This window comes from Pogona vitticeps, chromosome 3, assembly GCF_051106095.1.
Source record: "Pogona vitticeps strain Pit_001003342236 chromosome 3, PviZW2.1, whole genome shotgun sequence".
Classification (NCBI taxonomy): Eukaryota; Metazoa; Chordata; class Lepidosauria; order Squamata; family Agamidae; genus Pogona; species Pogona vitticeps.
The window spans coordinates 95330750-95347520 of record NC_135785.1 but is presented as its reverse complement, the minus strand read 5'-3'; the positions used below and the strand labels follow the sequence as shown (position 1 = coordinate 95347520).

General features: G+C 38.7%; 1 protein-coding gene across 5 annotated transcripts in view; it reads right to left on the bottom strand.

The window, feature by feature from the left end:
- CTNNA3 (catenin alpha 3) overlaps window positions 1–16771 on the bottom strand; it is a 1002073-nt gene that overhangs the window by 378716 nt on the left and 606586 nt on the right. For all 5 annotated transcript variants that reach the window (XM_072995177.2, XM_072995180.2, XM_072995179.2 and 2 more), the window contains one exon: window positions 10488–10580. In XM_072995177.2, coding sequence (XP_072851278.2) covers window positions 10488–10580 — 93 coding nt within the window. The remainder of the gene's footprint in view (window positions 1–10487; window positions 10581–16771) is intronic.

Here is a 16771-nt window from a genome sequence, read left to right as displayed (position 1 = left end):
AAAGGTCCAGGTTCCCAGGGAGGAGGTAGACTACAGAAGGAGGTCTGCCTCCTCGGCCCTCATATTGGGGGGAATCAGAGGCGCGTGAGTGGCGCTGGAGATTGAGAGAGGAGAAGGAAGCTGTGGAGAGATAAGAAAGGGAGAGAAGAGCATGGAGGCTGGAGGAAGCCCATCGGAAAGGGTCCTGGCCGGACCGTGGGCTCCCTTACAAAGAGATGAGGACCCTTTCGACCCAGAGGGAAGAGATGAGGAGACCATACCGCTAATAGACCCAGGAATGGACACTTTGGACTTGGATGACAATAATCCCTTTACCAAGGGTCCCTGGAATGATTCTGAGTTTAATCTGTTTAACAAGGACATTTGGATACCCTCGTGGGACCCGTTGGTCACGAGAGACAATGTTGGAGTAGAATTAGGAGCTAAGAACGTGTTGTTCAATGTTCCAATAAAACCCAGTTTTGACTTTGTAACTCATGAGCCTATGGTGTCTATGACCAAACCAGAAGAGACTCCATTTGAACCCTCACACACGCCACAAGTGTGATCTGAAACTTACACTTCTGAGCTGAAACTACAGTCCCCATCTTAGAACTTGCCTTAAAGCAGAGAAACTTCCCCACACTTGTGACCAGGATTTTTTTGGTTTTGATGTTTCTCCTGCACCACACGCAACTCTGTGGTGCCCAGCCTGAGGAAGATCTGTATGTATTTTAAAAACTAACTTTTGTTTGTAATATTTTAGTAGCCTAATAAATGTAACCCCCTCTCTCGTCTTTGAATTCTAGACTGATTTTAATGAAACTTCTAACCAGCTTGTCTAGGATTACAGTCACAGCTGTAAAAATTGTAGAACATTACCCCACCCGCTTTTTCAAAATGCCATTTCCACGTTAATAGCACTTATCTCAGTACTATGGGCTGTACCTTTAATTACTATCTCACAGAAAGACAGAAATGGTACTTAAGAGAATGTTGACATTGTTAGAGATAGTAACATCTGTTTCACCCATTTTAAAGCAGATGGTTAGCTGTTCACTGACTCTTTTATCCTATTTTTCTGCCTTTTTCAATATTCAGTATATGTAGAAAATACTATCAGACAGGAAAAGTAACAGAGTTCTGCCCGTATGATGTACACTCACCAGCAGATTGAAGATTTTGACAAAAAATTTGTGAGCATAGAACAATCACTTTGATGAATAATATTTATGATTTGAGTTTAATTATTTCTTTATGAGATTTATGATTTCTTTCAAGAGAAGAAAAGCAAATGGATTCTTAACATTCAATGAAATTAAAGCAAATGATACACAGGAAATTGAGGTGATTTTAGCTCCCAAAACCCATAGTAGCACAAACAGATGTTTGAACTCTTCACTACCTAAAACCCAGCATATTGGAGGAATAAATTTGCAGGTCAAAATTTTGCGATTTTGTAACCATAGCTGCTTTCAGGCAGCATGTCTCAAGACAGCAACAAAAGTAGGCTAAACAATGCAAAGTTCAATACGAACTAAGACCAAAGAAGAGAGAAACTGGAAAAGAGAAAGAATACAACACTTTGGTTGGTTGAGGGGAATGAAAGCAGTCATTGTTTCCGAAAACAAAGCCTCGTTAGACAAAATCAATAAAATAATGTGGAACACAGCATGTTGGCAAAGTAAGTGGCAAAAATCTGATTATGATTCCTGCATGTGAGAATCCCAGGATCCAAAGAGCAATCCATGACTGTGGACCTGTTGTAAGTAGGGGAAGATTGATCTCAGACTGATCTTGTTGAAATTCTACATTTTCCACGACCAAACTCAGTTCTTCCAACTTCCATAGAAATACAAGCATACTCTTGTGTGCTTTTCTAAACTTGTATGCCTTTTTAGATGCAAGTGTCTATTGACTAAAGCATAGACACTTTTTAGAAGTGTGTGTTAGTCTCTGAATTTTACAGACTTACAATATCTTTCCAAGAATGTTGTTGCTATTGCGGCTGTTCCATGAAAAGCATCACAAATATAGAGCAACATAGCTTTCTGATGGCAAATTGTATCCCATGGCACATTCAGTTCTGGGAAGTATATACTAGGTGTATGTGTTTCTAAATAAACTGTCAGTGTAGTGAATTCTTCACACTACCCTACATTTCATACTCTCAGCCGTTCCAGTGATATTTGGCCGAGTATATTTGGATTACTGTCATTTTATCATTATTCACCATCAGCCATGCAAACTAATTCTATGGCCGTATTTGATTCTGTTTGTGTCTTGCTTTTTCCTTAGTGTGACATTCATGGTGCTCCATTTTTATTATCACTGCAGAAGCTCTAGAGAACTAGATACTGCAGCAGTATAGAAGTAATGCTGGCTCTCTTTCCCCATGAAATTTTATTTTTATTTTGAAATCAGGTTAAATAATGGAGGTAATAGGAAAGAGGAAAACATAGCACTACAGTGAGGTTTCCAAATAAACTTATTGATTATAAATGTTCCTTCTGTCTCTGCTCACCAGAAAGAAGGAAATAGGAAAAAGGGAACTAGCAACTAATGGAAGATTTGAAAGATAACTAATACAGATTTTTGCTTATGTGTTTGTGTGCGTGCAAGGAGGTAAGAGGGATGGCTTGCAGACAAAGGGCCTTTTCGGCAGCTGCCCCCAGACTATGGAATGCCCTCCCGACTGAGATTCGTCTGGCGCCGACACTGATGACATTTCGGCGCCAGGTCAAAACCTTCCTGTTCCAGAAGGCTTTTAACTGAAATAATATTAACTGTGGGTCTGATGGCAATTTTATATATATTTTAATTGTATTTTAATTGTACATATCTTTATTGTATTTTAAATGCTGTAAGCCGCCCAGAGACCTTTGGGTAGTGTGGGCGGCATATTAATTAATTAATTAATTAATTAATTAATTAATTAATTAATTAATTAATTAATTAATTAATTAATTAATTAATTAATTAATTAATTAATTAAATAAATAAATAAATAAATAAATAAATAAATAAATGTGTGTCTCTTAATCAACCCCTATTGATAAAATCAACCACATAGCAGGCATTGCACCAAGTGACATATGAAGAGAGGTAGAAGCTAATAGTGAAAAACTCAAGAGCACCTACATCAAATGCCAATCCATTCTTTGGAGAGCATCCCATGCCCTCCTAATCTTAAATCAAGGAAAGTTTTTCAGAACATCTTTGCATCTTGAAGGAACACCAGAGCGCGCACGCACGCACACACACACACACACACACACGTATGTGGAGAGAGGAAGAGATGTATAGAGATAGATAGATAGATAGATAGATAGATAGATAGATAGATAGATAGATAGATAGATAGATAGATAGATAGATAGATAGATCTAATCTCTTAAATTAATTTGTCTAGCATGGGCAAAATAGTAATTCCATTTCTGCTGCCCTTCTGCAGAAGAGCAGGGGAAGTCCTCAACTGACAGCAGGAGACAGTGGGTCGCTTGAGGTCAATATGTCATTTGGACACAAGGATCACATCAAATGGCATATTGCTTTTCCCCTGACCTCAGGCGACCCTAATTAGACTGCACCAGCCCACTCCAAAAGAGGCAATGTTGATATGCCCTTAGTTAAACAAAGGAACAGGCTAGCACAGGACATAGTGAGAGCAACAACAAAGAATGTTTCTCTTTCTTTTTCTAAGAATTCTATAAAACCTGCTAATTAATTCATATTCAGAATGGAAAGTGCATGAGTTAAAAGTTCAGGAGTGATTCCAGCTGCAATTAGTTAGGATTGCCACCTCTTATTCTCAAGAGGTTCCTCATCTTCAACAAACATATCACAGAAAAGTAATGCATAATTACAGTGGTGCCTCGCATAACAATGTTAATTGGTTCCATTAAAAACATCGTTATGTGAAAACATCGTTAAGCGAAACACCATTTCCCATAGGAATGCATTGAAAACCGGTTAATCCGTTCCAATAGGAGCCTATTCAATACATTTCAATGGTGAAAAAAAATCACCAAAAATTCAAAAAGACTCAGAACGAAGCCAAATTACTTTAACGAAGGTTTTATTAGGTGCACTAACGATTCCAAGCATTTTAAACATTTTTAAACATTTTAGAATATTTTTTAAATAGTGAAAACAGGGCTGTCAAAAAAAACGTTAAGCAAAACAGGGGACCTAAAACTGTCATCGTTAAGTGAAGCAAGGTCCCAAACATCATTATGCGAAAATCCCTCATAGGAAACATTGTTAGGTGAGGTGGCAAAATTTCCAGCAAAGGCCATGGTTATGTGAATTCATCATTGAGCGAGGCACTCATTAAGTGAGGCACCACTGTAATTAAATAAAACCTTGAGGTTGAAAATCACCTAGTTCATCTGTAGTTCCTTTGTGTTTGAGCTTTATTTCTCAAATGAAAAGGAAATTCTTGATACAGTGGTGCCTCGCTTAATGGGCACCTTGTTTAACGACGAATCCACATAGCAACAATTTTTTTGCGATCGCAAAAGCAATCGCATTCCGATGATTTAGATAGGAAAAAATTGCTTTGCAATGATCGGTACCCTATTTCGCATACCGATCATTGCATAGCGATGATTTCCCAACAGCTGATCGGCGGTTCAAAAATGGCTCCCGGGTTAAAAAATGGCCACCCGCTGTGTTTTCACCCAGATTCCTCACTTACCGGGCAGCGAAAATGGTGGCCGAATGGAGGATTTTCGATTAAAGGTGGGTTTACAGCCCATAGGAATGCATTGAAGGGGTTTCAATGCATTCCTATGGGCTTTTTTAAACCGCATAGTGACGAAATCGCTTTGCAGCGATTTTTGCTGCACAGATTATCGTTGCTATGCGGGGCACCACTGTATTTCCAAATGGAGCAGCCGTGTACTTTAAAGGTACTGAAGCTGGTGCAGAAACCTGTTGTGCTACCCCAATCCTGAAGCACAAAGAAAATTGTGAGCAGTTCCAGATGAACAGTTTTTTACTACATAGTTGTGTACGTATAGTACGCAAAAGAATACAAAGTTGGCTGGAAAGCTGTAAAACTTTTGTTGGCAAAGGAGTGGTGTATAAAGTCCAGCTAATTGAAGATGCACTTGGACTATGATAAAATTATTCAGTAGAAAAGCTTCAGTTACAGCACATGCTTTTTTTTTTAGCATGGTTATCAAATAATTTCACACATTTATTGGCTACTTAAGAACCACTCTTACTACTTCACCATAAGAATAAACATGGTTCTATTTATAGAGAACATCTAGGATGTTTGCCAAGTAGGTTTCTGAAAGACAAAGTATATATCTTTAAAGTATTTTGGCTGTTATTTTAATAGTCACATAATATTAGAATGTAATGCTGCAAATAATTACATCATGTAAGACACACAGACTGCAAAACTAGATCATATTAAGAAAAATATTACCACACATGAATACGCCACATATTTCTGCTTTCATAAAGCAATAGCGGATGTAAGGATAAAACCAGACGGCTGCACCAATCTGCCTATATTATTTTTTCTGCCAAAAAGATGTTTATGCAAGCTGGAGATAAGAAAATTCAGTCCTACTATCTTCCTTTTGGTTCACATGTTTCTTAAATCATGGAGCGGGACTGCTGTGAGGGACACATGAGAAGCGTGTGAAACTCTCAAGAGAGAAAATGCAACACTGGCAAATTAACAGTACTTAGTAAAGTTACTTTTAAGACTACAGTTCCCATAGCTGAGGGATTCTGTAAGTTGTATTCCCCAAAAGCAGGCTTTCCAACTTCTGTGTGTTGGCCATCAGTGGCTGAGCAATAATTCACATCTCAGCAAAATGGCTTGTTAGGGGACATGTCAATTGTCTCAACTTGAGAGCAACAGGCAATGGACCAGATATATCTGCCTATTCTAGGCCATCATATGAGGTCAGTGTCACAACAGTGCTGCAGACTAACAGAGCAGAAGTGTCAGGACTCATTACCAAGGATGATAACATCCATTGCTATTCCCCTCAGAACTCCTTGCAATCTGCACCAGTAGCTGGGCAGGGGGGCAGGGAAAGTTCTGATGATGTCACAGAGCCAGAGCAGTGAAGGGTTGCGAGGGAGGCAAGTACAACACATATGCTAATAAATGCTGATGCCAGGTAGAAACAGGTGGAGACGGCTGCCCAGACTTTAAATATATCTCCCAAAACATAAAATCATACTTTCTCAACCTTCATGCTGATTTCTCTCCCTGCTTGGAAACAAAGGGAAGCAGAGCATTACAAAAAATATACAACTCTGCCTCTCTCTTGCAGTTAGATCGGGAGAGGGGGAATGCACAGAATAAATAGCAATAACCAGACATAGAGGTTAGAAAAGGGGGACATCTATAGAAGCACATAAGAGATTCTTAGCATTATTTGGCAATCAATTCAGAATCACAATGAATTTGATGAGTCACTTCCTCCATAAGTTCCACTGATTCAAATGGACCTGCTCTAATCACAATTTACTAGGCTAAAGCAAGTATGCTAAAGCAAGTTGAGTAAACCCATATGAATCAGTGGGAATTACAGAGCTGATGTGATAATCATTGATAATCAGTCCTGACACTTCAATCCTGAACCCTTGTTTTACTACAGTATTGTGGTTGCACTGGCCCCAACTGAAACACATCAGAGATTGGCCACAATATATGGCAATCAATTCAGTTCTCAGTTAAGTTAGGCCAAAATCTTGTTGCTGAAATGTAGAAAGTCACAAGTAGAGTAAGCCTATTTTAATCAAAGGACCTTATGGAAGAGCTGACTCATCAAATCCCCACTGAGCCAATGGTTCTACTCTAATGCAATTTGATATGCTAAGCAGCAGGATTTTGGCCAGAAAGTTGTAATGTCTTCTTAAAAATGAAAGTATGAAATTTAGGTTTGATTTTTTCCATGAATGTTTTTTTCACCAATATATTAGATTAGTATTAGCCAGGAAAGGATGTAGGAAAGATAGCCTGTCAGCAAGGCAACAAGAATAGCAGCAAATTAATACAGCAATCGACAATAAAAAGCAGCTATGAGCATTAAAAAAACTCATCTTTTCCCAAGAAAGTCCTGTGTGAATACAGGAAGTAGTAGAATGTTGCCATGCTAGTAGTTGCAGTCTTTGAAATAGTATATACCCAGAAAGGAAGGAAAAGGCTCTAACTAGATATGGGCATGAATCAGAAAAATAGTGATTCATTTTGATTTGTGATTCATCAAGGTCAACAAATCACGAATTACAAATGTACGATTTTTTCCCTGATGAATGAATCAATTCATCAATTCATATTTTAATTTAAACTCCTATAAAATATTCCCTGGAGCACCTAGAGACACCAAATTCACAGAGAGGCTCCCTGCAACTCTCTTCTACAAGCCCTGCAAGTTTGGTGAAGACTGGATTTTATACGTCAATGTTATACACCCACAACGAGGGCCCCCCCAGGAAAGTACCACCCCAGAACCTACTGTAGATACACCAAAATTGCAGAGGCACATCTACTGACTCTCCTCTACAATCCCTTCAAGTTTGGTGAAGATTTTGTTTTGGATATACGAGTTATACACCCACAAATTGTCTCCCCAGGAAAGTGCCCTTTAGCAGCTGGGTTGGGGAAACCCAGTCTTCACAAAAATTGGAGGGATTGTAGAGGAGGGTCAGAGGAAGCTGCCCCTGCAATTTTGGTGTCTCTAGATGCCTGGTGGGCTGTTTTATAGTCAAATGAATCAATGAATCAAAAATTGTTAAATATTCATAGATCCATGATTAGACATGGGGATGAATATAAAAACAATTGGGATATTCGTCCTGATTCATCAGATATTCATTGCTTCGTATTCTTGGGGTCCAGAGACCCCAACGAATATGAAGCAACTAATATAACCCTTTCATATTTGTCTTTTCATTCCCTATCTGTTTATACCCTGGCAGATCAGTTGTTCTTCGGGGACATAAACAGAGAGAGATTTTCCCTTCGGCCAGCTTGCTAAATGGGATCCCCCAGCCTAGCTGCCTTTGCAAAGACAGCACGGCTGCAAAGACAGCACGTCCCACTTTCCCTCCTCTTCCTATGCTGCACGGGAAAAAGGGATCAATGCAATCCCCCAGCCTGGCTGCCTTTGCAAAGGCAGTGGGGCTGGGGAATCACTTGAGGGAGATGGGGCGCTTTTTTTAGATAGCCCCACAGGCTGTCTAAAAAAACTTGACCTGATGAACTGACAAATTGATTGGGCCACTGAAGGGCAATTTGTGGTTGAATTTTGGTGCTTTGTCCCCATCTTTATTCATGATTCATTGGGGCATTGATGAGTATAAATACGAATAGACAAATTAGCAATTTTTGAACAAATTTTGGTGATGCATATTTTAATTTATGGCTATCTCTAGATCTACTGTATCTGTCTAAGATGAATGAAAGTGTTTTCTGTCTCTCCTGGAAACCCTTCAGAATGGACAGGGAATAATCTCATCTGCTCCAGCTTTAATGTAACCTCTTGTTTAAAAAAACTTTTTCAGTGGTTTATTTAGATTTTTTTAGCTTATCAATGATGAACTTAAAGGCTGAAATTCTGTTCCTTAGCATAATAAGTTGAAACTAGGGTTTGAATAAGAGGGGGCTTGGTCAGTCAGCTCCTCTAGAAGGTACATTGGGTCTACTCTGGTCTCAACTTAGTACATTAAGCAACAGGATTTCAGCCAGTGTGTGTTCATTCTTCAACTTCCTATTCTCTGAAACACATACTCCATAAGTAGAGGTAGCAAGGACGGGGTTGCAATTAGAATTATAACCAGTAAAGTATCTTGGGCAGCACTAGCTGCAGAAGGAAAGAATCACAAATGACAGAACACCCTACAAGATCGGAGATACTCATTCCAAGCCTTAGTGCCCTTATGGAGCTCCAGATCAGTTTTTGTAATTTCACCCTGCATTGGGGCCTAGAGGGTACAGCACATAGGTTTATTATACTGCTGTTTAATTAGAACAAACTAGGTAGAGTTTGGTAAGAGAAAGCTCACCTTTTTACCTCTGAAATTTATTTGGGAGTAAATCTTTTCCCCCTATCTTGGATGTCTACCCTAACATGAGTGTATCAAGAAAGTTCAACTCATACCCTCACATTTTATTTTCTTGCAACGACTTAACATTTCAAGACCTACACATTTTGAACATTTTTAAAAGCACAAATGGTAATCAGAGAGGAAAGAAAGTGGGTTGTTTCAAGATGTTTCTTTCATTGTTATTATTTTTTAAATGGATGAGGTCAGCACATGTCTGAAATACATTGTGGAAAACTAATTATAAGGATTTTCTCAAGAGGAAGAGAATAAAATGTATCAAAAAAACACACAATTCAAAACAAGAACAAGATTTGGGGAATTATTTTCATTCAATAAGTAGAGTTTGGCTCCCTTCATGTGCTATAATTTTTGCCTCCATAATCTATTTTGTACTTCATTCCACATCTATGTTCACTCTACGAAACCCATTTGGCTGCCACTGAGCATGCTTCATTTTCATGAGGCTGTGTGATAGGAATGTAAAGTAATCCCATTAAATCATCCATTCCTGTTGATTTGGGTTGTCTCAACAAACAATACACCCACTGGGCTGTTGATTAAAAGGTTGGCAGTTCAAATCCACGTGACAGGGTGAGCTTCTGTTGCTTGTCCCAGCTCCTGCCAACCTAGCAGTTCAAAAGCATGTAAATGAGAGTAGATAAATAGGTACCACCCCAGTGGGAAGGAAATGGCATTCCGTGTCTACTCATGTTGGCCATGTGACCACTGAAAGTATCTACGGACAAATGGTGGATCTTCCACTTACAAACAAGGATGTGCACCAGTTCCTAGAGTCAGACATGATTGGACTTAATTGTCAAGGGGAACATTTACCTTTTCATAAACACTGGCATAATGGATACACTATTAAGGTTTCTGAGGCATTCAAGGACTGGTTTACTAGCCCTAAACCTCTCCTCCATGAGTTTTCATGCCTGATAGGAATTTGAATTCAGGTCTCCTGAGTCCTCATTTAACACTCTATACACTGCACCAAAATGATTTCACTACACCACACTAAAACAGATATGTTCAGGTAATATGATGGTACACTCCAAGGTTCACTTCTTGATATACTTTTAGGGGAGGGGGTTTACTTTTTTTTTTTTTTTTTTTTTTTTTTTTTTGGCCAACAGGGACGAGGGCCAGTCTTGCCAAGTAGCATGGCAGAGTTACCGATATTTGTTCCAGATTGTACCATGAGGGAGAACAAAGGAAGCCATGAATTGATGTTATGGACACACTGGAAGACTTTTTATAAATATTGCTCATAGCTGGGAGGGGGAATCTGGCATTTGCTTCAAGCAGCACAATATCTTCAGCTGGCAGTGGCAAGGATATCAGCCTGCCTTAGGACCATGTGATTGACAGGGAGGCATGACAGAAAGCCATCCTTTTCTTTAATCTGCCGAGAATAGTCCTACCTGTGGGCACAAAGTTTCCATATGAGTGGCTGCTGTTTGGACAATTTTAATTCCTTCTTCATTTGTTGATACTGAGCAAGCAAGATTAGCCACCTAGAGGAGAGAAAAATAAAACTGTAAAGAAGTCCAATACAGATCCATGAAACTGTTTCTGAATGTTATTTTCATAACTAATCATCCCTTACTTGCATATAACTTTCACTGTTCCTAAATTTGAAACAGCATCCTCTAAATGATCTTAATTTCAGTCAAATGATCTGTTGTGACCTGTTGTCATAAATGCTGAGATAAAGCTTCACATGTATTTTCAAATTTCCCTTTAACTCATTTACACTTAATCTATCTACATGTGAAGTCAGTTACAATCTTTGAACAAACCGATAGAAAGATAATGATGAGAAGCTCAACACACAGTAACAGCTTCTCAGGACAACACAGTCAAAGCATAAAACCAAAATAATGTAGAGGTTATTAAGCAAGTTGTTTATTACTGTTTAGGAATGGTTGATTGTATATATCTGGATATATGAAGGATGGATGGATCTATGCATTTGAAAGAATTTAATGTTTCTTTAATGGGCAATGCAGAATGTAAGAAGCTACTCTGTTTCCCCAAAAATAAGACCTAACCTGAAAATAAGCCCTAGTATGATCTTTCAGGATGCTCGTAATATAAGCCCTACGTCAAAAATAAGCCCCAGTTAAGTGAAACACCACCCTCCACCATTGTGCAGTATTGTGCAGCCACCAGAAGAAGATGACATGACTGTATGTGAATAAATGCTGATTGTTGTACATGAAAAAAAATCAAAATATCCCCTGAAAGAAAGCCCTAATGTGTTTTTGGAGCAAAAAATTAATGTAAGACTCACTCTTATTTTTGGGGAAACATAGTACTACTTCATACTGAGTGTGACTCTTCAACCATTTGTCTAGTATTATCAGTACTCTGATAGGGGTAGAAACACTCTAGTATTTTCAGGCAAGATCTTTATTAGCCTTACTTGGAGGTGCCAAGAAATGAAGCTGGAACCTTCCATACACAAACCATGTACTCTTATCATTACGCTATGGTCCCCTTATACAGAGAAAGGGTGTGGTTCCTTGCAGTTAGCTTTGTTTCAGAAAGCCAGAATATCGGGAGCTATGCTATCCCCATGTGGAGTGCACATAGGGGTGGCATTGTGGGATGGGCAACACAACAGGACTTTTTGTCTTTAGGAATATGGTTAGATTGGTTATGGTCCATTTCAGAGCATGTTTGCTTTCACTCTATTCTGTATGTATCTACAAGCATGCACTGAAACGAAAAAGACCCCACAAGCTTCCAGAGCTCAGTGAAAAAAAACTTTGTAAAGAGGCCACCCCATTGCTCACAGAAGCAAAGTGAACAGTGAGCCTCTTTGTTGTAACACAAGTGGAAGCACTCTGATACAAAACTGTCTTAACCTCAAAAGGTACCAACGACAAGCAATCTCATGCACTTATTCTAATCAGGAGTCTGCTCAGATTTGACCAGAAATATGAACAAGTGGGTCCTAGATCAAATCAAGCTTGAACTATCTTTGGAGGCAAAAATACTGAAGCTATAGCTCTCCTACTTTGGGAACATCATGAGAAGGCAGGAATCTCTTGAAAAAACACATTAATGCTGGGATATGTGGAAGAGAGCAAGAAAAGAGGAAGATCAAATATGAGATGGGCTGACTCCCTTTAAAAAAGCCGCACATTTGGAGCTGTTGGAGCTGAGCAAGGCTGTTGAGGATAGGACATTTTGGAGATTGTTCATTCCTAGGGTTGCGATAAATCGGAGGTGACTTGGTGGCACATAAAACAACAATGAACTGCCTAAACCTTGCCTAAAGACAGTAACGGACCAGATGCAGGTCAACAGACTGAATTCAGGCAAGACAAAAGTTTGGGTGGTAGTGGTGTTCCTGGATTCTGTGACCGAATAGACAGCCTATCTTGGGAGGGGTTGCCTCCCACTTGAAAGAGCATGTCTGTAGTCTGAGGATGGCCCTTAGTCCTTCTTTTGGTGGTGTCCCAGACAGCCTCATTGGTACAGAACACCCCTGCACAGTTTAAGTAGATGCACCAAATACAACTATTAATGGACAGCAGAAATAGCTTAGCCACAGTGATGCACCTTAGAGATATATAAATTTAAGAATGAATTGCAAAATTAATCAAAAATCACTAATTTGTCAATTTGTATTTGTATGAATTGATACTACCAATGAATACTAACTGATGATTTTTTTATCAGTTTCTTGGTCTATAAAATAGCCCCTCAGACATCTAGAAACACAAAAAGAGCAGAAAAGCTTTCTCTGACTCTCTTCTACAATCCCCCAAAGTTTGGTGAAGATTGAGTTTTAGACGTCTGGGTTATATAACCCACAAATAGGCTCCCAACAGGAAAGTTCCCCCCAGGCACCTAAAGACAACAAAACTCCAAAGCTTTGACTGACTCTCCTCTACACCAGTACCTCCAAGTTTGGTGAAGATTGAGTTTTCCCCAAGCCAGGGCACTTTCCTGGAGGGGCCTCTTTGTGAGTGTATAACCCAGACGTCCAATACCTGAAATTCATTAAACTTGCAGGGCTTGTAAAAGAGAGTTAGAGGAAGCTTCTCAGTAATTTTGGTGTCTCTAGGTGCAGGGGGGATGTAAAATGTGACATGATGTTAGCCCTTATCAAATGTCAGGTCACATACAGTATATCGGTGAAGTAATCATGTTAATTTGTTCACTCAAAACAACAACAGTGGCAGTACTGCAGCTCCTTATTGCTAACAAAATTATTGCAGCCCATTTCTTCAGACACTCCCCTGACGAAGTTGACTGCATAAAATACACACTGATATAAATTTGCTAGTCTCAACAGTGTCACATACAGAGGTGCTGAACACATGTTAAATTTCCCATTATTAGCCATTTTCTGAGTTTTATCATGCTGTGACTCCCTGCTGAGACTTCCCACTGCATCTTTTCTGTCTCTCTGCAGAAAATAAAATCTCAGTCTTGTTGTCTTATGAGCGTGCGTGCGTGCGTGCTTGCTTGTTTGTTTGTTTATTGTTGGTTTGCCTTTTGTCCTGCACAGAAAACTGCCAAATTCTGCATAATTAATGTCTTTCTTAGTGAGTCCTGTGCAAGAAAGATGCCATCCCATCTAGGACTTGTCAGAACCTTCTGAAGATTGGGATTTTTTCTAACCTTTCCAGATAAATGTTGTGCAGGAAAGATACTATACTGTGCAAGGATTGGCAGGATTCTATGCAGGTTAGCATTTCATTGAGGGGAAAAAATATCAGACATTTCCAAGAAGTTGGGCATTCTCTAGCGCTGCAACACTATAGGCATTCAGGAGAAAATTGGACAATCATCTGTCAGATCTGTTTTGATCTGGAGTCCTCCACTGAACAGAGGATTGGATCCAATAGCCTTATAGGCCCCTTCCAACTCAATTATTCTATGTTTCTATAAGTTCATGGTCATTTTTTCTGCAAGAAAAATGAGGAAAAAATAGGGGGTTTTGTTTGTTTATTTTTCGAGACAGAGCAACTGCAAGATTCATTCCCCCTAGCACAATTTTGTTATTGTCTTTTGCTAGGGCATCAGACAAACTCCAATTCTAAAATAGCTCATTCCATCTTTTTGTGGGCCAAATTCAAGGCACTAGGGCTGTTTAGGTTTATAAAACTATCAAAATCCCCTCACTGAGGCTTTAGGACCAGAAATTGAGAACATGCCCTCATCCAACAGAATGGATGTGAAATAAAATCTGCAACATCTTGTTGAGACAAGCTATCTCAACAGGTTGAGACAGCTAATGAACAATTTTTTCAATTGCCTCAAGAGTTGTTTTCTCCAGCAAGCAAGTCATCAAGAGGTTTTGGGTTTTTTATTTGGGGGGGGGGTGTTATTGATTTGCACAATTTACATGAAATGTCTCTCATTTTTTCCATTTCAGAATTTAAGGAAGCACAAAAGGTCAATCTGACTGCTCATAAAGATGCAAACAAACCATATAATTCTTTTGCTTTTTAAAAATCAATGTAGCAACAGGATAGCAGGTTATCATTGTTTGATGTTTTACACAATTGTAGAAAACCTCAGTCTACAAATATACAAATTCTCTAAGAAACAAACAGAATTTGTGAGAATGAAATGGTCACAATTTACATTCCTATCAAAGAGATACATACGGCATCAAGTCTCTTCTCGACATTTCAGTGCCAGCTTGAAACCCATCAGTTTATCTGGAAATGTATGGGCTGTATTAAGCTGCTGTTGCAATCAATCTCACTGCTGATTATTTATTGATTGTCTTAGACATGCATTGTTTGCATTTAATGGGTGGGTGCTTTACATTATGTTTCCCACTGTGGCATTTTATGGAGAATTGAGGCATAAATTATGAAATAATAATATTGTCTCGTTTATTATTATAATATAATTATTTGGACATCAAGGAGTTATAATCTATTCACTGGATCTAGGACCTGATTTCAATTGATGGAAGGGCGACTCTAATCTGATTTTCAGATATTCCTCATTCTGTACATAGAACACTTAGCATGCTCCCCTGGCCCTTAGTTTAACATTCTCAAGGGGGGGTGCAGCACTACAATGGGGAGGAGGTGAGAGGCATTATGTACGCCTGAATCTTGATTCAACTCTATTAATTTGTGCTTGATAGCTCACTATATAGACATTTTGTTGCCTATATTGGATTCCAGTACTTCCTGACTTTGACAACCTTAAATAATACAGAGTGTTGCACTTGAATAGGATAACTGTTGTATTTCCGAGAGAGAACAGCTGGATGCAAGCACAGAATGATGATGAATTCTTTTATGTTCCTTCAATCTTGGGCCTTGCTTCACTTTCAAAAACCTTTGTATCTAGGAAGGCTGTCAACTTCTGTTGAACAAAATCTTTTTAGCTTATCACAAACTGTTAAGATAATCTGCTGGAGAGGGAGAAGAAAAGCATGCTAACAATGCATAGAACCTGCCAAAATGTAATTAGAGCTTCAGAATGCCAACAGTTCAGATTGCTAGCATCTTTAATTATTGTTACAATTTGAAATAATATCTCATGCATAATCATTCTCCCCCATTATTAATGATCCCATTAGGGATAACAATCAGGGGGTAAAGATCTCAATTACTTGCCCATGCAAAATTCAGTGCATACAGACACACCAAAAAGTATTGAGAGATCAGTGACACATTTTCAGATTTGTGGAACATCACTTCCCCTAATATTGTTCCACATTATAAACTGAGGCTATGAATCTTGTGAGAAAACAATCTATTGTTTTTAATTATATTAGATGAATATAGCCCAATGAATACAATATAAGGGTCCCCACAAAACTGGTTTAGTAGACTGTACTGGTGTCACAATTATATATTTAAAATTAAAGACCTAACCAGAACAAGGAGAGGGAGCCCATGTAAGTATCCAATGAAATTAAAGAAGATTTCCACACAGAAAATTGGATATGATTGAAAGATCACAGATCCTTTGTGCAAATAATAGCAAAAGAGATTAGGAACATCAGCTGTGAAGCTAAGATACCCGAATAAAATATTTCAAAACAACCTTTAACTGACAAATGAAGAGGATATAATGAAAGACCCTATTAGCAAAAGAGAGGGAAAGTCTTCAAATAAAAAAAAAATATTTCTAAGCAACAACTTATAAAACATGCCAGGCTAAATCCATTTTTTTGTCCCAGATAGAGAGACCAAAAATAAGTCATATTTATTTCAAGTGGTCTAGTCTAATTGCATCTGCAGTTGGAATTAGCTCTAGAAGAAAAGGTTATCAATGATTGCATTTGGAACAGTACACCAAAGTAAGATATCTGAGATTTGGAAGAATCACTTCCAGTCAGAGGAGGCAGCAGTGGGATGGACAAGATAGTTTCATACATTCATATAAAAATGTTCTAGGCATTATACAAACAATAAAAACCTAAGAAATCAGAACAACATAAAATTCAATATGATTTTATTTTAAAAAAATCTAAGATGGAACATGGGCAAATGCCAGCACAGAAACTAATATACAAATAAGAGAGGTGAAGAATATGTGCAGAATTCCACTTTCCCATCCATTCTGCTTCAGCAGCGTGAATGCCATTAGAGACACATTCCCAAGACCCCCATCTTCTTCCTTCAGGAAGAGAGCAAGACAAGGAGCACCTCTCCCTCCATCAAGTTTCATTGCAAAGTTAATGCAAAGTGGAGCAAACCTCATTGTAGCTTTA